The sequence below is a fragment of the Taudactylus pleione genome, unplaced genomic scaffold (assembly GCF_031769625.1).
Source record: "Taudactylus pleione unplaced genomic scaffold, aTauple2 ptg000162l, whole genome shotgun sequence".
NCBI classification, from domain to species: Eukaryota; Metazoa; Chordata; class Amphibia; order Anura; family Myobatrachidae; genus Taudactylus; species Taudactylus pleione.
In genome coordinates, this window is record NW_028284564.1 from 10,840,661 (window position 1) to 10,862,047 (window position 21,387).

General features: G+C 41.4%; 1 protein-coding gene across 1 annotated transcript; it reads left to right on the forward strand.

The window, feature by feature from the left end:
• Positions 1–1,017: 1,017 nt before the first annotated feature.
• Positions 1,018–18,800, forward strand: ISOC1 (isochorismatase domain containing 1). Its single transcript, XM_088475169.1, is given in 7 exon segments — positions 1,018–1,099; positions 1,506–1,959; positions 8,576–8,695; positions 9,807–10,010; positions 10,373–10,489; positions 16,869–16,979; positions 16,981–18,800. Coding segments are annotated over 6 exon segments (1,029 nt in total). The 5' UTR covers positions 1,018–1,099; positions 1,506–1,518; the 3' UTR covers positions 17,017–18,800.
• The last annotated feature ends 2,587 nt before the right edge of the window (positions 18,801–21,387 follow it).

Below are 21,387 nucleotides of genomic sequence, written 5' to 3' on the forward strand. Positions count from 1 at the left end.
GCTGTGGAGCAGCACTACTGGAGACAACGGACAGGTAAGTATAAAGAGTTAAATGGGTGCAGGGTGTACGGTGTGTGCCCCCCAGGACCCAGGGACCCGTGTGCACAGCACATTCTGCAACCTTTATAGATACGCCCCCTGGGTGATGGGTCTTGCTGGCTGCTGCTGTGATCTGTGCTGTTGGGTGCTGTGCTGAGAGAGGGGTGCTGGGTTAGAGGGGGAACTAGCAGCGTTGCTAGCGGGCACCAGCCAAAATCTTGCCTAGGGGCATCAAATTGGTTAGGGTCGGCTCTGAATCAGTGCAGTTACCAACAGCTGCAGCAGAGACTGACACTGAGGGGTAAATTTACTAAAGTGAGAGTTTTTAGAAATGGGTTTTAGAAGAGATGTTGCCCATAGCAACCAATCAGATTCTAGCGATTATCTTCTAGAAGGTGCTAGTTAAATGTTAAGTAGAATCTGATTGGTTGCTATGGGCAACATCTCTTCTAAAACTCACTTCTAAAAACTCTCACTTTAGTAAATTTACCCCTGACACTCAGTCAAACCCCACAGATTAATGCCAGACACGCCGCCTCCCGAATTCGACGTGAGCTGCAGCGTTCAGAGGAGGAGGCGATAGCTACTGCTGGCCAGAACCAGCAGTTTCTCGCCCGCCACCACCGAGCTAGAATCATTTGATGTGTCATCGGAAACATCGGTCAGATGGTTTTTATGTTCGATGTTTAACCCTGCAATGTTTTTGATCCAATGTTTCATTACCATCGCTAGATTTCTCCCCCGATGTTTTCCCCTGCTTTTCCAATGGTTTTTTTTTTTTGTGACAATGCGTGGTGGTCCAGTCATTGCTTTGTGTTGGCAGATGACTCTTTCATGTTTTTTAGTCAATCACAAATTAAGATAAGAGTGTACAAAACACACTGACTGGGCTACTACTGGTGGGAGTGGGGGCTGACAGAGTGAAAGACGCTCTGGTTAGCCAATTAGCAGCAGCACATAGGACAGTCCCACCCCTGGCTCACTGTCACTGGTGCTGCTCTCAGTGAACACTGATTGTGTGCTGGGGTGTCTGGCTGCTGCAGCAGCTATTGGCAATATGGTAAGCAGCAGTGAGATGTTTAATTAACTTTTTCATTAGTTAATGCATCACATTTTATTTCTTCAAGAACAAGTTCGATTCACCATGAAACATGTCTTACTTCTAAAAATGCATAAATGCTACTTTTTGCACCATTTGTGTGTGTGTGTGTGTATATATATATATATATATATATATATATATATATATATATAATGTTTGCCTCCATGAAGATAGACATAGTATAACAATTACTTTAAATGTTCATTAGCCTATTTTATGTTTAAGTACAGAGTTTGCTTAAAAAAACAGAAACATCGGTAAACATCGGTTCCAGAGAACCAATGTTTATACCTAAATAATGTTTTGTATTCAATGTAAAAAACATCGCTACTTCCAATGTTTTGTTTCGATGTCCCATCCCTAGGCTAGCCTGTACTATGACCCGGGCTCCTCCCCGCACTGTGAAGGGGGAGGTCATAGCAGACACAGAGGAACACCCATTTCCCTATCCTTGGCCACACAGCAGTGACGGGAAGATGGCAGAGCAGCCAGTGTGTGCCGCCCAGGTGACCAGCTGCCCCGGCAGTCAGAGCAGTAGCTGCAGCGGTGCCCTGGGCAACAGCACTGGCTGTAATAGCAGCACCGTGCCCGTTCTCTTCTGCTTCTCGGTGTTTGCCCGGCCTTCCTCCGTGCCCGGCGGCTCCGGCTATGAAGTCCTGATCCAGAAGTTCCTCAGCTTGTACGGGGACCAGATAGACATGCATCGGAAGTTCGTGGTGCAGCTCTTCGCCGAGGAATGGGGCCAGTACATAGACCTTCCCAAAGGCTTCGTAGTCAGCGACAGGTGCAAGGTCCGCCTGGTGCCCCTGCAGATCCAGGTCAGTGCCAAGACGAGTTCCCTAGTGCCACACACAGGGCTCAGTGCCCATCACATGTATAATAGTCTCTGCAAATCAAATGTTTATGACTGTATCTACCAATACATTGCACCAGCATTCCAGACTATTGTCAGTCAAGGAGCTACTAACAGAGGTACAATATCCTTTCCCAAAGAAGCTTATTCATACCTAAGAATAGCATCTTATGAATATATAAAATCTCTTTTTTTTTTCTGTTTTGGGTGGTGGGGTGTTGTGACAGAATATAAATGGAAGTTTAAATATATATCACTTTTATGTGGAATTAGCCCAGCTTGTTTCCTTGGTAGCTGTGGCATCAGAGATTAATGCTTGTTCAGCTGTTGACTGCTTAAAAAAGGTCTTGATGCTGCTGCCCTGAATAATTCTCAGTGGGTGTCTGCAGATGATGATTAGACAGGACAAGAGCAGCCTGAATGTGCAATTGTCAGGAGATACAGTAAGAGGCTCCATTCATGTTACAGCGTATCTGCATTGTGTTCTCTCTAATGTATTAAACTTCTGCCGAGCCACAACAATCTATGTAATGCTACTGTTTGTTAATTGCATGGTTAGAGTGAAGTACTGTACACGTTAATCTCTGCCGCACAATAAAGTCAGGAAATTTATAAGCCTGCTAGAGAATGATTTGGTTTGCTTCCTAATGTTGAGCAATTTCACTGTACTGTACTGACATTTTCAAGAATTGATCAAACCTGATCAAGCGCCAGTGTGGTTCATGGATTACATATTGCAGTGGCAATTTCAGGTTGAATTTCAACCTACATCCCAACAAATTAATTAAAAAGTAGCAATATAAAAGGTATGATGACTAGAAAAAAATTATATTACGAGACCTTTTCTCATTTTCAGTATAGTGTTATATCTGTTTCATACTGTGTTTGTGTGTATAATATATATATATATATATATATATATATATATATATATAATATATTTTTTACAAGCATGTGTTATAAATTGGGGATAACTATGTATACTGTACTGGACACTAACTTGTATGTTCGTTAGGCTTTGTTTAATTTGTTCCATATAAGGGCATATTTACAAATGGCAATAATATTAAATGCACAACCTAATCATCTTTACAATTGCAATTTCTATAAAACATATTTTCTCTAACTGGAAAATGTTACTGTATTGTTCCCCAAATCCTATTATCAGTCGTAGTACATGACCTCACCTACTTTTACTCACCTCCTTGGCTTTTCTATCGCCAAACAATGACAGCACTTCAAAGGATTGTAGAAATAATTGGCCATAAACTGGTAAATAAACCATACCCAGGAGAATAAAATAAACGGTACCTAGGAGATCATTTATTTACAGTGCAACAGCTAACCTCAAAGCATAAAACCCACCAATATAAAGTGTTTAGTAATTCTTAACCATAAAGACAAAATATATAATGTATCTTAATTGGTATAGATAATCAGACACTGTATGCCTTAATTGGTGTAGATAATCAGACACTGTATGCCTTTGAATAAAAAATCAGCAGCATAAGCACATCAGTAACAAAATAAAGTGTAGTCCTTAGGACCTATAAGCATTCTAGATCATCCAAACACAGCTCCAGCCAGGAACACCAGGCTTGATTCAGAGCTGTATGCTATTCTCATCATTGCTGTGTCTTTGGATGCAACAACGATGAGAAAATATGCTAATGCTGCAAGAGGTGTTTGAGGACAAAAGATGCCCCTGATAGCATTGCAGATCAGAGTGCTGCGTCCGAAGACGCAGCATCAGATCACCGTTGCGATGGCTGCAGTCATCACCTATCTGAGTAAGCTTAAGCTAGACCTTCCTCTAGTTATCAGCTGCTGTAAGGACCCCGCATTTCCACTGCTCCATCAGTTGTAACAGCCACCAGACTTGTGTGCCCGCTGCACACCATCCATTCCAGGTGCCCAGGACTGGAACTTCCCGACAGCCCGGTACGACCGCTGCTCCTGTTCCGGACACTCGCCACACACTAAGAATTACATCCCCGTTGATTCTATTGAAGCAGCTCTCAGGTAGGTGCGCCCACTGCCTGTAATTTCTCTCCAGGCGGCTCCAGGCTCCACACAACCGTACAACCAGTATCCTGGACCACCGACTACACATACAGCACTTAATCCTACTGCTCATTCAGTTCTTCTGAGCAAATCTAAGTGCTCTTTAATGTGCACATTTTTTTTCACTGCTCATAATTTCAAAAGCGTGGTACGCAGTCGCAATTATACCCTTTTCCACCAAAATTCCGGGTTTGACCCGGAGTTGGAACAGGATTCCTATCCGGATCAGACCTGGAATTTTGCCGGCGCCGACTCGGGATATTCCTGAGTCGGCGCTGCTCACACCGGAGTCGGGTCTGCATAGACCCGGATTTTCCGGCGTGTAAGTGGTCGCTTGGAGATGATGCTCCAAGAGATGATGTCATCTCCAAGCGCCACTGAAGCCGGACCAATCGGCCGGCTAGCAGCACACTCCAGGTCATCGTGACCCAGAATGCGCTGTTTTTACTGCAGGATTTCACGGGCTACGCCCGTGTTAAACCCTGCTATTTACCTGGGTTGGATTGCCTGGTCACTCGACCCGGCGATCCAACCCTCTCCCCTTTTACACCTGGGAGCTGCCCGGGTTAACCCTTCAATAACCCGGGTTTTAGCTTCGGTGTAAAAGGGGTATTACACTGTGCAGACAAGAATCTAGCTCATGTTCTTTACTGTGGTTGGGTACGGGATGCCGGAGCTCGGGATCCCGATGGTCAGAATGTCGACGCCACCATCCCGTCAGGGTTAGGGCACTGACACCTGTTGGTAAGTATCCTAACCCTAACCTTAAACCTTGACCTCCCTCCCCACAGCCTAAACCTAATCCTCGCCCCAGTGCCTAAACCTAATCTCCCTCCCCTGCAGCCTAAACTTAACCCTCCCCTTAGTGCCTAACCCTAACCCCTTACCCTAACCCCACTACTTACCGTTGGGATGTCGCCGGGATTCTGACTGGTGTTGGGACGGGATTCAGACTGGTGTCGGGATTCCGGCTCCGGCATTCTGAGCGCCGGCATCCCGACTACCAGGATTGAAACTACATTCCCTTTACTGAGCTCACTACATTTACATGGGAACATGTGTGGCGTATCATAAGGCTGCGTACACACTGGAGCGATGGGCATTTGTTCTGACAACGGAATGAATGCCCGTCAACAGTGATTGTGCATCCACACTGGACAACTTTAATGAACAACGTAACGATCACCATTACGTCATGCATTAACAATGCACTACCCGCTAGCAATATGACTAGGTTTGATGTACATTACACCAAACCTGGAGACCATTGCTAGTGACCGCAGGAGTGCGCAAACACGCCTACATACTGAGCGATGTACGAAACAGCATATCGTCCCGACATCGCTCCAGTGTGTACCCAGCTTTAGGCTGTAAGGATTCATTACTGTTTATGAACACAAAGATTTACCCTTTATCTAACTTGCAATCCAAACGGCCAGATATGCTACAGTGCTGCTAAGTTTTAATAGCTCTATGTTACTGTGTGGACACTTTTTGATACATTTTTAGTAACTCCAGCTGGCATGTGTTCTCTTATTGATTTTTACTTATGCACATATGTATTTTCAAGGTTATCCTTTCTTTTTATAATTATTGCTGTTTTTATTGTGAATATTTTAACCATTGGTTTCAATATTTTATTAAAACCCCATCATCCTTCTGTTTGCGCTCATAAGTGTAGTTTCTTTAACCATCATTATTTCTTGGAGGTCCAGCCTCCCCTTTTGTATGAGCATCATTTGGTGGATGACTTTTCTTTATACAGTGCCTTGCAAAGGTATTCACCCACCTTTGCATTTTACATGTTATGTTGCCCCACAACCTGGAATTAAAATGGATTGTTTGTAGGTGTGCATCATTTCATTCACAGAACATGCCTATAACTGTGTAGTTGTGTGTTGTGTGTGTGTGTGTGTATATATATATATATATATATATATATAATTGTGAATCAAACAACATTTAGTACAACTTAACAGAAAACTTCAGCATGCATAACTATTCACCCCCCTAAAGTCAGTACTTTGTCGAGCCACCTTTTGCGGCAATTACAGCTGCAAGTCGCTGTAGATAAATCTCTATGAGCTTGCCACATCTTGCCCCTGGGATTTTTGCCCATTCCTCAAGGCAAAACTGCTCCAGCTCCTTCATGTTTAATGGTTTCCGCTTGTGAACAGCAATCTTCAAGTCTGACCACAGATTCTCAATTGGATTGAGATCTGGGCTTTGACTAGGCCATTCCAACACATTTAAATGTTTCCCCTTAAACCACTTGAGTGTTGCTTTAGCAATATGCTTCGGGTCATTGTGCTGCTGGAAGGTGAACCTCCGTCCCAGTCTCAAATCACAGGCAGACTGAAACAGGTTTTGCTCAAGAATATCCCTGTATTTAGCACCATCCATCTTTCACTCGACTCAAATCAGTTTCCCAGTCCCTGCTGCTAAAAAACATCCCCACAACATGATGCTGCCACCACCATGTTTCACTGTGGGGATGGTGTTCTTGGGGTGACGGCATGTGTTGGGTTTGCCCCAGACATAGCGTTTTCCTTGGTGGCCGAAAAGCTCAATTTTAGTCTCCTCTGACCAGAGCACCTTCCTCCATACATTTGGGGAGTCGGCCACATGCCTTTTGGCAAACTGAAATGGTGTCTTCTTATTTTTATCACTAAGTAATGGCTTTTTTCTGGCCACTCTTCCATAAAGCCCAGCTCTATGGAGTGTATGGCTTATTGTGGTCACATGCACAAATGCACCAGTCTCTGCTGTGGAACTCTGCAGCTCCTTCAGGGTTACCTTTGGTCTCTGTGCTGCCTCTCTGATTAATGCCCTCCTTGCCCGGTCTGTGAGTTCTGGTGGGCGGCCCTCTCTTGGCAGGTTTGTTGTGGTACCATGTTTTTTCCATTTGATGATGGATTTGATGGTGCTCCGGGGGATCATCAAAGATTTGGATTTTTTTTTTTTTTTTTTTTATAACCCAGAATTGTACTTCTCAACAACTTTGTCCCTGACTTGTTTGGAGAGCTCCTTGATCTTCATGGTGTGATGCCTCTTGCTTAGTGGTGTTGCAGCCTTTTGGGGCCTTTCAGAAAAGGTGTATTTATACTGACAGATCATGTGACACTTAGATTTCACACAGGTGGACTTAATTTTACTAATTATGTTACTTCTGAAGGTAATTGGTTGCACCAGAACTTTTGAGGGGCTTCATAGCAAAGGGGGCGATTACATATGCAAATGCCAATTTTCAGAATTTTATTTATAAAGATTCTGTTTTAGGAAATACAGATGCCTATCTTAATTCCGATGCCGGGACCCAGGAGGATGCATGCCCGAACGAAGGTTTAGGTCAGTTAGCGGGGTTAGCGTTAGGTTTTGGGGGGGAGGTTAAGGTTAGGCACCCCTAGGGGGGAGGGTTAAGGTCAGGAACTCCTGGGGGGCTTAGGTTTAGGAACTAACGGGGAGGGTTAGGGCTAGGCTACAAGAAGGGAGTGTTAGGGGGATAAGGGGGAGGGTAAGTATACTTACCCGACCCCTGTCGGGATACCAAACATCGGGATGCCGCTGTCGGTATTGTGACAGGAGGCATCTTGACAGCTGGCATTACATACCCATTCCCCATAAATAAGTGGTTATGTAATACATGAAACAATACAGAATATGTTGTGATTTACAACCTCTGCTGCATTAACCAGTCTTGTAATTTCCAAGTCTATTAATAATAATAATTTTACTAAAAATGATAAAACTAGATCTTCTGCAACCAAAGTGCATTTAATCACATCCTTATTGAGCATGGTATGTGAGAGCCTAACATGCTGCTTTACAGATTGCTAGCAGTGCTGCTGTAGTGACATATAATTCATCTAATTAATAACCAGCTAATTAACTCCTTGCCATAGAAAGGACCCTTTTATCATTCACTACTGCATCAGACATAGTCTATATATCATACAAGTGGTTTTTTTTTACCATTCTTCAAGAAATGATTAAATTTCTAGTCATTCACTACCTGATCTGTCTCCATGGCCTTTGGTGCCCACATCCACGTGAATTAGTTATAGAAGACAGATACAAGTCATTCCTTTTAGAATGTAAGTTCTTACGAGCAGGGACTCTCTCCCTCTGGTCTCTGTAATTCTGTAATCCAATCATGGCATTTCTGCTCTCCCCTCCATTAACTGTAAGCAGAATCGGCCACAAACACATCCCGCGAAGCCACAGAAGCCGATCTGCTTGCGGCTAATTTAATCAGACCCTATGTGTAGAATGCCAACATGCCTCTAAAGACAGTATGTACAGTATATGTATAACTCTGTGAATATTTAATGAATATTAATCACGCAAAAGTTGTTTTTATGATTAGTTTGGAACAAAAGTTGTACACACAGATGCATTTTCCTCACAAATAAGACATTTTGTAATGTATTTGTTCTACAAGCACCGTCTAATTATGGCATTTACTAGTAATTTACAAGCATTTTACTGATATTTTTTTGTGTTTTTTATTGTTGCAGCTGACTACACTTGGAAATCTTACACCTGCTAGTACTGTATTTTTCTGTTGTGATATGCAAGAACGGTTCAGGCCAGCAATCAAGTATTTTGGAGATATTATAAGTGTAGGGCAAAGATTGGTAAGTGTGGTTTATGACTGCTCCTTTTACATAAATCCCAACATTGAGGAAGGGGGTTGTGAGTGGGGCACAGTGCACACATGTTGATATCTCCCTTTCATAGCAAGGACCATCTCCACTATTCAGTGTTGTGCAGTAAGTGTCTGATTGGACAGATGCTGGAGCCATCCAATCACGTCCTGCTTTCACTACACGCCTCTCTGTGACACAGTTTGTCACTTTGCCCAATGATGCAGTCATCCAGGCTATTGCAATGCAGTAGTCATCTGCCTTGCTGCTACATGAGATGGAGTTACCCATTTTATCTGCACATACTCTTTAATTAATTTACAATTCTTTCAGAATACCACTAAAGCTGAAATGTAGTTTATAGTCGTTTAATTGGCTCCTTTTGTACTACAGGTTGAGTCTCCCATATCCAAATATTCCGAAATACAGAATATTCCGAAATACAGAATAATTTTGGCATGACTGAGATAATGAAACCTTTGATTTTTGATGGTTCACTGTACACAAACGTTGTCTATCGCACATATTATTAAAAATGTTGTATAAAATTACCTTCAGGCTTTGTGTATAAGATGTATATGAAACATAAATGAATTTCATGTATGTACACAAACTTTGTGTGAGCCACAAAATTATAGAAAATATTGTATAAAATGACCTGCAGGCTGTGTGTATAAAGTGTATATAACACATATATGCATTCTGTGTGTATATTTGGGTCCCATTCCCAAGATATTTAATTATGATATGCAAATATTCCAAAATACGGAATATTCAGTTATCCAAAATACCCCTGGTCCCAAGCATTTTGGATATCGGAGACTCAACCTGTATTTAGAAATCTATACACAAAACTTTCAGGGGCTGATCAACTCATTATAACACTTTTTTTTTTTTTTTTTTCACGTTCACCAGTTTCTTAGAAATAAAATGTGTAGATCTTTTAGATCCTAAAATTGCTATTTACAGAGAACACTAGTCTGTACTTGGTGACACATCCAGATCACTATCAATATGAATGGATGTGTTTCATGATTCCTTGTTATATTGGCTGAGCTTACTTCAATTGTAACCAGATGTTCCACTCTTGCTTTTATCGTAGCTACAAGGTGCACGTATATTAGGAATACCCATTATTGTCACGGAACAGTATCCTAAAGGGCTTGGGAGCACCGTGCATGAACTTGACCTATCTGGTGTGAAACTTGTGGTACCAAAAACAAAGTTCTCCATGGTTTTACCAGAGGTTGAAGCCGCATTAGCCGAAATTGCTGGAGTTCGTAGTGTTGTACTCTTTGGAGTTGAGGTAACTGTGGCTCTTTACATTGCAACTATTTATTTTTCTATTTTGTAGTGTGAAAAATGCTCAGCGTATGTATTGCCTTTGCAGAAGAAGTATATAGCTGTAACCTATCTTTGAAATATCAATGAACTCTTACAATTTGTGCTTAAATTAGAAACTATATTTGGCAGATAAGTAAATGTCAAAATAAAAAAGGTCTCCATTACTCTAGTTTTAAACTCCATTCTGTATTTGTCCAATGTAAATCTGAAAAGATACATGAGTGAGTAATTATTTTTGTTGCACTGTTTTTTTCTTAACTTTTTAGGCAAAGTAAGCGGTTCCAGCAGGGTAGTGACAATAAGCTTTCTTGTGTTTTTGTTTAGACTCATGTGTGTATTCAACAAACCGCTTTGGATCTGATTGGTCGAGGGGTGGAAGTTCATATTGTGGCAGATGCATCCTCTTCGCGAAGCATGATGGATAGAATGTTTGCCTTAGAGGTAAGATCACAAATGTCTTAAAGAAAAATGTGTGGCAGCATAGATGGTGTAATGGTTAGCGTTACTGCCTCACAGCACTGAGGTCATGGGTTCGATTCCCACTACGGCCCTAACTGTGTGGAGTTTGTATATTCTCCCTGTGCTTGCGTGAGTTTCCTCCAGGTGCTCAGGTTTCCTCCCACACTCCCAAAATATACTGGTAGGTTAATTGGCTCCCCACGAAATTGACCATAGTATGTTTGTGAGTATGTGGTAGGGAATATAGATTGTAAGCTCCACTGGGGCAGGGACAGATGTGAATGGTAAGATATTCTCTGTAAAGCGCTGCGGAATATGTGTGCGATATATAAATAACTGATAATAATAATATCTTCGGCTGTGTAACCTCATCCTTTCTTGCCCAAATAGGTGAACTGCAATCTTCTTGCTAAACTCCTCTCTTAGTGCTGTAGATTCCACACTTCAGCTGAAAGCACCATATTCACATACATGCCGGTTGGGAAGGGGTGGGGGTGGGGGTGAATAAACGTGACAAAAAACCATGATTTATTTTCTGTGTATTTGCCTTTAAACATTTTTTTTATAACAAATCATTGTTACGTTTTCATGGATATCAGCATATTTTATACTTAAACTGGGCATGGTATAAAAAGAAACACCATTATGATGAAGGTTAGACTAATAAGAACTCAATATCTTAAAGAAAAGTTAGCGTATAAGACAAGACTTGATGTAAATTATGAAGGGACCCAGAAACATTGAAGCAGGACCTCAATTCTTTTTAAATGATGGATAATTGTAGGAGGAGCATAAACAGCTCTATGACTAAATTAGCAAATTGGGCACTGAGGGCACCCAAAAATGATTTTTCTTTACTAACTACCTAGTACACAACACAAATAACCTGGTGATGGGTCCTCCTTTTCTTCACTTTTTAAATTGATGAAGTTTATATAACAGTGCACATATATATATTTACATAGTAGCTGTAAACTAAGAAATGAACATGTAATGGTTGCACACAAAACATAAGCAATTTACTGGTTAGATTGTCTCTGCTAGAATTAAACCGTGTTTATACAAAAATACATATATGTGTAAAAAATGTTTCTATCTAAAGCTGGGTACACACCTTACAGATATATCTGCAGATGATGGTTGTTCATACACACTGAACAACCATCATCTGGCCGCAGGTCCCGCTGCCCCCCCCCCCCACTGTCGAACCCTGCGGCCTCTGCAGCAAGCAAAATGGAGGTCGGCAGACCGCCCGTACACACAGCACGATGGACAGATATATTTGCCATCGGTTGTGCAGCAGGGCTGACGCGATATGTCTGTGAACGATGTCGTTCAGGCATATCGCTGGTACACACTGGCCGACGGGCGGGTGAAAAACAGGACTTTCCCCCTTTTTTTTTTTTTTAAGCTTCGGGCACATCAATTAGAGCCCATTTTTGCACCTGAAAAATTATCGGTTTTCGGGCATATACACATAGGTCTGTGAACTAATCACGGATTCTATGTGTTTTTGCTGGCAGCTTCCTGAAAACAGGCTGATTATCTGGGATTTTTTGGGGAGCCTGCTAAGGTCCCTTGGAGTACTGTGTTCTGTGAGCTTGTGTCAGCACTTCAGTAACATTCTCTATCCTACAGAAAGTGAGAAACACATATTTCTGGCAGATTTTTCACCCACCCCCTGTATAAACCATGTAGGCCACCACTGCAGGGACTGACAGAGTTGAGCAACAGTAGAAGAACTGTTTGTGAGCAAGTGCTGCATTCAGAATAAATTGTTAGGGGTGGAAGAGTGGACCAATAAGAAGAGAGATGCAAATGGGTGACTCTGTTGCACCGAGTGACTTATTTGCACAAATAAAAGTACTTGAAGCAACAAAACTACTTTGCTAGATTACACTGATCAATTTGATGTGCAACATTTATACATCTGTGTGCAAATGAGTCTGAATCTGTGTAAGAAGTGCAACAATGAGGTGGCCGCTGCTTTTTCTCATACCAAGGACATGATTCAGACCCGGTCGCTAAGTTGCGCTCGCTCTGAGCGATTTTTGCCCATCTGCGCATGCGTATAATTCGCAGTGTGCAAGCCAGTCTTTATGATCTGATTTTGGTTGCTTGTAAGCCACTATCAGGTCGCTACTTTGAGTGACAGTGCCGTTTGTGGGTGGTAACTGGAGAAGGTGCTTGTAAATGGGGGAGTGGTGTTGCGGACACAGGCGGGTCAGGCCGCCAAAATGCAGTTTAAAGGGCGTGCATAATTAGCAAAATAGCGTCATTGTACACGTCACCTGCATGTATTTCAGCCAGCACTGATCGCTGTGCTTGCGGCCGGTTAAGGCAACCTCAAGGGCTGCGAGCAGCTCCGATGGCTCTCGATGGTCCCGAACAATCCTACATTTCCCGGAGTGTTGCGAGTGGCAAGGGGCGTCTTTATACACTTGCGAGCGCACTTTGTCGTAGCTCGCTAAAACATAGTGGGCGTCCTTACGCGACGCAGTGCGAGCACTTCATTTAAATATCCGGCCCCTTTTTGCCAGTGAGCGGCCGCAACTTGCGATCAGGTTAGAATGAGCTCCCAAGTTCCATTTCGCTTCATCTGAAACTTTTGTAGATGTTTAAAACTAATTCCTATGTGGTTAAAGTTGCAGCCCAATGTCTCTAGTACACTTTGATCAGTGTTTTTCTACATCTGCGAAGCAAATAAGGGGTCTATTTACTAAGCAGTGTTAGGAGACAGAGGAGGTCATTCAGACCCGCTCGCGAGCGAAGGACGCTCGCAAGCGGGTCGATGTTGTGCGAGCTCCGTCGTGTGCATGCGTGAGACCCGGCAAGCGACGAGGAATACGTCGCTCGGGGTCTCGCACCAAAGGGGGCGTGCTGTCGATGGTGACTGACAGCACGCCCCCTTTGGTGGGCGTGCCGGGGCGTGGCTGCCAGACGGAGACGTTCCCATGGGAACGCCTACCGTCTGAGTCCGGCCCCACTGACATCAGTAATGATGTCAGTGGGAGTGATTTTGGCTCTGATAGAGCCAAAATCACTCCTTGGCTTGCGGCCGCGAGACCCTACCGCAGGGTCTCGTCGCAAGCCTGATGGTCGCGACGGTCTTTGACCATCGCGACCGTCATCATGGACGCTCGCATAAGCTGTGGGTGGTAACCCACTGCTATGCGAGCGTCCAAAAGGCTGCTCCACATTTAAATAGGACGGCCCTGATTCAGAGCGAGCGCTCTGGTTAGAGTGTTCTGCTCTGAATCAGGCCCAGAGTGAAAAGTGATAATGTGTCATCTCACAGGCTGTGTTTGAAAAATGACAGTTGGGAGCTGATTGGCTGACACCTTATCACTTTTCACTCTGTCTCCTAACACTGCTTAGTAAATAGACCCCCTTAGTCCCCAATTTTTTTTAAAAAGGTGATACATTACACCATATGGCGTATTGAGGCTAGGTGTAAGAGAACAAAGCTGTATGACCCTACTATCCAGCGATTGGTGGTATATTCAGTCGCTTCCCCAGGAAAGAAGAGGTGTATGTTGGTGCAGGTTTTTTAATAGCTTTGTTTGTTGGTAGAGGTATGTTATATTCGGATTATGCAAAATAGAGCCCACCAATGTAGGCAGTGACAGAAGGGAATGTAGGGATGAAAGTGTTGTTAGGGGAAGACGGAATTACAATTGTCAATGTAAATATTATGAGTGCATTAGTTTTCTGAGTCTAGTATGAGAGTTGTGGATTTTCTGGAAATGTTTCTTAGATTTATGCAACAGGATTTGGATACAGAATGGATGTGGGGAACACAGGACCACTCCAAGATAAGGATGGCATCTAGGCAGTGAGCTAGAGTAGTGGGTGTTTTGTAGTTATTAGAATATACCTACCTGATATCTCTATTGACTGGTTGGAATATTCTAAGTTTTTGAAAAATTGAGTTTCAGCTGGCGAGAGGACAGACAAGGTGAATTGGCAGAAAGGTATTTAGTAACTGGAGCCAGCACAGATGGCGAGAGATCCGGGGAGGATATCTGCCTGATTTTCACACAGGGCAGCTATCGACTCCTATTGTTTGTTTTCATAATCAGGATGAAGTGTTTCCTTGCGTTACACAGTTGCTTTCAGATCCCATTCGCCTGTAAATTGAAGTGATATTTGCAAGACATTGTATGTCTTTCAGATGTGTGACCCAGTGATGAATGGTTGGCTGACTTTGATTGTTAGCGGATATATGGCAGCATAGAAAGGTCAGAACTGGGTAGACACATTTTGAGCATTGAATGACCCAGCTAAATTGCAGTTTGTGCCCCCAGCGAGTGTCTGCACTGAGCCACTAATAATTGTGTCATGAAGGCAAATTGAATTCTCTAAATAAAGACATGGTGCTGACATTGTACAGCACTGAAAGGAGTCACTGCAGGCAAAATCTCTGCATCGCTTGTCAGGCACTGCAATCATTGTACTTCAGTCTGTCATTGTAAACAGCAATGAATTGCAGATAATCATGGTGGAATTTGCTGCTCCGCCGAAAGTTTTTATTATGCTTAGATGCTACGGTTGATGCAGGCAATGTATGCTGGCTAAAGGTGAATTCTTATTTGTCATGTACAATAAGTGCATAACTAGACGCATTTTATGCACAGAGCCAGCACTCTGCAGGCATTCATATGCCCAGCTCCTCCCATCACCACATGCTGATTTTAGCACCTTTGCACTTGTCACTGTTGTTTTTACATGTAGAATCTATACATATTGCATAACATCTGATACATTTGCACACATAAAAGGAGTAAATGTTATCTGCCATTCAGAAGGCTTATTTCTTGTCTCCTAAATGAATATTAATAGCTTGCATTTTATCCTATAAGGTTGTCAGGTAAAACACAATGGGGTCTATGTACTAAGAGTTTGGAGAGAGAGAGAGAAAGTGGACGGAGATAAAGTACCAACCAATCTGCTCCTAACTGTCACTTTATAGGGTGTGTTGAGCTGATTGGTTGGTACTTTATCTCCGTCCACTTTATCTCTCTCCAAGGCTTAGTACAAAGGGTCTGATTAAGAGATTTACGCTAACCCGATGGTTTGCCAGCTCCACTTGTCATGTGATGTAAACAAAGGTCACATGTCTGGTGTTTGCAGTAGGAGCTGATCAGACTAACCATCTGCTTCTATATATCAACTAGCGCACAGTAGCTGCAGGTTCATCAGAAACCACTCACTTTTAAATAGGAGAGTATTTAATTTACCTTCTACCTGTTTCATCCTCTCTGCCCGTCGACATTCGAGACACAGAGATTTACCCAAACCTCACGTGTCAACAAAGATAATTTACCAATGGTAGTGAGATGTTCGGTCAATTGTGGCATTTGATTTAAACACACACCCCATGATAGAGCTACCTGCCAATTGTAATACATTTACATAATAAATGTATATACACTCTCATAGAGCGCGTTACTGGTGCACTATCTTGTCTGATGTTAATATTTAATTGTAATTTTGGGATTCCTCTTTTATAATGGAGAGAGAACTGTTAAATTTCCCCCAGGTCCTACAGCTAGAATGAGGATTGAGATAAAGGAAGATGTTCACTTTCTAAATATACATGATCATTTTAATATTACATATATAAGTAAATTAAACGTGAAAGAACTTGATTCAACATGTTATGTACACATAAGAAAATGGGGGATAAGTTTGAGACCAAATAACAGAATTTAACTCTACTGCCTCACTGAGGCCATTGGTATGAAGAGAGTTCATTTTAAACTTTCCTCCTTGTGATAGGAATTGACTGAAATCCAATGAGTCTCAGAGATCTGGGATTTCCATTGTGATGTTTCCTGAAATATTAAGAAACACTGTGTTTTTGTACTCTTTGAATTATATTTCTGCAATGCTCCATTAAGCTCGGCTTTAATGCTCTGGTAGTTTTGCCTATGTAGTTCAGATTACAATTATATGTCAATAAATATATAACATATCTGGAATTGCAGGTAATACAACTCATGATCTCATAATTTTTCTCCCCTGAATAGCAAGTTGCAATCTTACTATAAGTTTTTTTACAATTCAAACCGTTCAAAACACCAAAGGTCTTTGGGTTGCTTCCCAGCGGGTTGGAGAAGAAAATTTAAAAGGGCACTCGCATGCAGTGTAAATCCCAGCGTGCTTTACAATGACTGCAAGTGCTGTTTTAAATTTTCACCTCCAACCCGCCTGGATGTGACTGTTTACAAAAGCCGCCGCTCTGTACATCAAGCCCCTTGTATGGGAAAGAACTGATCTTTCTTCTAAAATTCTACATTACAGTATTTTCTGATTTATTGAATTCTCTTTAATGGCTGCTTATTCTCTTTATTTGCAGCGCCTGTCAAGAAGTGGGATTATAATTACCACAAGTGAGGCTGTACTCCTTCAGTTGGTTGCTGATAAGGACCATCCAAAATTCAAAGAAATTCAAAACCTTATCAAAGCAAGGTGCCCCAGAGTCAGGACTCCTCTCTAAAGTGTAACTGCAAAAGCTAACTGTATACATTGGATTCCATGTACTGGTGGTCTCTTCAGTGCAAAATGATTGCAGTTCTGCATGAGTGTTGTTGCAGTAAGCCAACTCTTACTCCCAATATCTTCATGGACACATCCGTAAACTAAATGATTGTCTGCCTGCGTGTAAAATGAAGTGAATAATTTGTACATGTAGATTCATATGGATATTTGTTTTCCATAGAAAGGAATCGGGTGTGCTAGTTTAGGACTTTACAATCTTTTGTCTTTCCATTTTTTGATGAACTATTACACTTCACAGCCCAATCTGCTTACTCGAGCATTTCAGCAACATATAGAGGCAGATTCAAATAGCCACAGGTAGATCCGCATAGCCTGTTCCCCTGAGTAAAATGTCCAGAGCTATTTTATTTACAGAACAGTGATCAGCCATGCGGTTGCAGTTAACGCTCATTCATCTCTGAAATGAGCATTAATTTGCAACCTCTGGGCTAATCGTGAGTCTGTAAGTGATATCTCAGGCACTCTACCTGGGGGGAAAGACAGCCACAGATTGATCAGCGCAAATTGTCTCTGTCCCTAAAATGTGCTAAAATCTGTGGTTTGCTTATAAGGATGGTGCACAATTTTGTAACATTGACGGCCATTCCTGCACTATTTGGGGAGTGCCAGATAATGCCCATGTATTTTGACTCCTATGTACTCTCCCACATTAAATATAAACTGTCATGTGTCGTCTGAAAGCATCCTTCTTTTAGTTTCTGTAAAATATCCTTTATCTAAAATATGACTGGTTTTTACAGAGTTATCAAAACATGTGTAAAATAAATTATTTTACACAAAATAAATGAAGTGTTTATTGTGAACTAAATATCCAGCATGTTACTTGTGACATTGTACTATTGCTGTTTAGCAGACATTTTCAACCAGTTACTTAGGAAAGTGTAAAAGCTTGCAGTCTCCTGGGTAACAGACAAGATGTCAAACTCAAAAAGGATGGTTCATTTACAGGAAGCTTCCAGTGATTCCTATCAAGTAAATCTAAAGTGCCTCCGGAAAGTATTCACAGCGCTTAACTTTTTCCACATTTTGTTATGTTACAGCCTTACTCCAAAATGGAATATATTCATTTTTGTCCTCAAAGTTGTACACACAATACCCCATAATGGCAACATGTAAAACGTTTTTTTTTTTAGATTTTTTGCAAATTTGCAGAGATGGTTGTCCTTCTGGAAGGTTCTCCTCCCTCCACAGAGTGACCATCGGGTTCTTGGTCACCTCCCTGACTAGGGCCCTTCTCCCCCGATCGCTCAGTTTAGACTGCTGGCTAACTCTAGGAAGAGCCCTGGTGGTTTCGAACTTCTTCCATTTATGGATGATGGAGGCCACTGTGCTCATTGGGACCTTCAAAGCAGCAGATATTTTTCTGTACCCTTCCCCAGATTTGTGCCTTGAGACAATCCTGTCTCGGAGGTCTACAGACTTAATGCTTGGTTTGTGCTCTGACATGCACTGTCAAGTGTCGGACCTTATATAGACAGGTGTATGCCTTTCCAAATCATGTCCATTCAACCGAGTTTACCACAGGTGGACTCCAATTAAGCTGTAGGAACATCTCCAGGATGATCAGTGGAAACAGGATGCACCTGAGCTCAATTTTGAGCTTCATGGCAAAGGCTCTGAATACTTATGTACATGTGATTTTTTTTTTTTATAAAATTTTCTAAAATCTCAAAAAAACTTTTCACACGTTGTCATTATGGGGTATTGTGTGTAGAATTTCCATTTTGGAATAAGGCTGTAACATAACAAAATGTGGAAAAAGTGAAGCGCTGTGAATACTTTCCTGATACACTGTACAATGCTTTGTCATTTTAGTGACTTGCTCAGTATCCGATGCCATGTTGTTCTTTACTAGAGTGCTCTAAGTTATAGGGTTAGCTCCAATGGAGGAAGAAATACTCAACTACAAATCTGTAATGGACAGTCTGTAAGACTTGGCCATTTTATTTACAATAGAAAAATGTAAATTTTCACCCATCTTCTTTTAATAATTTTGCATACCTCCTATACAATGTTTTGGCAAATAGTGAGAACTTATGTTGAACTCTGTTGCCTGCTCAGTGGCATATTTAGCATTGCACATTATTATTGCTGATAAGTATTTTTACTTGGTGCCAGATTGGTGAGAGTGGGCTACAGATTTTATTTCATAGCCATTTTTATTCATTGTCTGCTAAAATTGGAGGCGGCTGTTTAGTGCTGAGTAGCAATTCCTTACCTGTTCTGTTTTATATATTGCACTTTTTTTTCCTACTCTGTCAAGGCATTTATAGTGGTACAAAGACAAAAAGCCTAAAGAGCCTCCCCGTGATGAACTGTATATGTACAAGGAGGCTTTAGGATAATTTATTCTAGTTTCACATCACCTTCCAGCACAGGACTTTAATGTGCATTAATATGTGAAATATTTAGGTGAGTGACGCAGGTTTTATCGATCCCAAAGCCTGCTGTAGTTTCAAGATACTTTATTACCGCTTGCCAGGCAGGTCACTCCTTGTGAAATCCAACTCCTACCTAAGGGGTGGGGATGCAGCAAAGACTACTACAAAGGAGAGAGTCTACATTTCCAATACAAGTACAGTATCTGTGACAGCAGTTATGTCTATGCATCAAGAAATATTTTCTCTTTACACTTAAAAAATCCATTATATGTGCTTCCTCTTAATTCCAATTCTGTTGATTCAGAAATAGGAGAAAATATATTGTTTATAGCTTTAGCCCCAAACTCGAAAAATAGTTTTATATAGTGAAAAGGCCTAGTTAAGCGTTTTAGATAAGGAAAGTAAGTGTGTTACACACTATCTCATGCCTCATATTCAGGGTAAAGTTGATCGCTGAGTAAGGAAGGATGCTTGATAGGGGAAGAAAATAGGAATCCCTTAACAGTCTAACATTTTGGGTATTTTTAATGGTTTGTTTCTTGATATATGCATAATATAGAGACCGAAACACAATACATAACACTTTACTGGATGTTTGTCTCCATTAGTACAACTTTCAACATGACTGTGATTTAGCTATTGTAGTAGCAGGGGCGAGTCCTCAAACAGCATTTAATGTCTCATTAAATAGCAAAGAATGTGTTGTCACACTGCTATGTGTGACTTTAATAATGTTATATTAGAACTGTCAATGCTAAAATATTTTATATGTTAATTGTTTTATCACTTCAACACAGTGACTTCAAATGCAGTGCCTGCGTGTTCTATACAGTACCTACGTTGGAATACATCTATAAAAAGTGCAGTTTTTCTTGTGTGAAAATCTTTTTAGATTGTACACTTTGTATTTGTATGTTTCCATTTTGGTCTATCCTTGGTAAATAAAATGACTTTTTTCCATTTGTATTTGATCATTGTTCTGATCTTTGGTGTGAACGTAGCAATTTATATTGCTTTCAGTGCTTAGAAACCTTATGCAGTTTAGATTAATTTGGGATTTTGTGCTGCGGAAAATCTGTTACATCCTGGTCTAATCTCATTCTATTCTATAAAGGTCCATCTGGAAGACATCAATCTAGGGAGGGGACTGTTTTGTTAATGAAATGTTAGATTAACTCCTGAATTTCTGTTTAGTGCTTAGAAATTTAAAATGGAGTGCGTGTTAAAGGGGTATTGAAACCAGATGGGAAAACAGAATAATTCTATGGGCTTTAGCAACTTTATAAATGAATGCTTTTCTTAAAGATGATTTTTCTTCTTTTCATGACTTAATTATTTCAGTATTTCATGAGAAATTTAATACAAATTTATGTGACTTTTATAGTTTGTACTTTTATTACGGTCCCGTCCCTTGTGCACATTTTACTATGACCATTTTCCAGCAGCTCTAGTCTGTTGGTGAGGAAGAGAGAACCTTCGCAGAAATGGGGTTTTCACCAGGGCACCAAAAGGATCCTTGAATTGGTAATTACGTAGCAACTTAAATCTGCATTGCCGCTATAAGCAGCGGATACAGGGTTTTAGTTAGCATGAATTTTTAATAGACCCCTTAATTTGGTGGGAGAAATATAGGGCAGTACTTGGAGAGAGAGAGAGGCTGGGTAAAGAGATGGTTTGTTTAGGATAAACACCTGTTTAGCAGAAGATGGGAAGTTGCTAGTGGAGAGACAAGTGAAGTGGAAAATTAGAGGTGGGCATGTATTTGAGGTGAGGGGATAGAATGTTGAGAAGGGATAGGGCCAGGGTTGGGAAGACTTTGTCGGAAACTGGAGTGCAGTTGGGGGGCATGTGGGTTTGGTTTAATTTCAATGGTGTCCATTTTGCCATTACAGTATGTGACAAAGTCATGGGCTTTCAGTGAGGAGCGGATGGTCT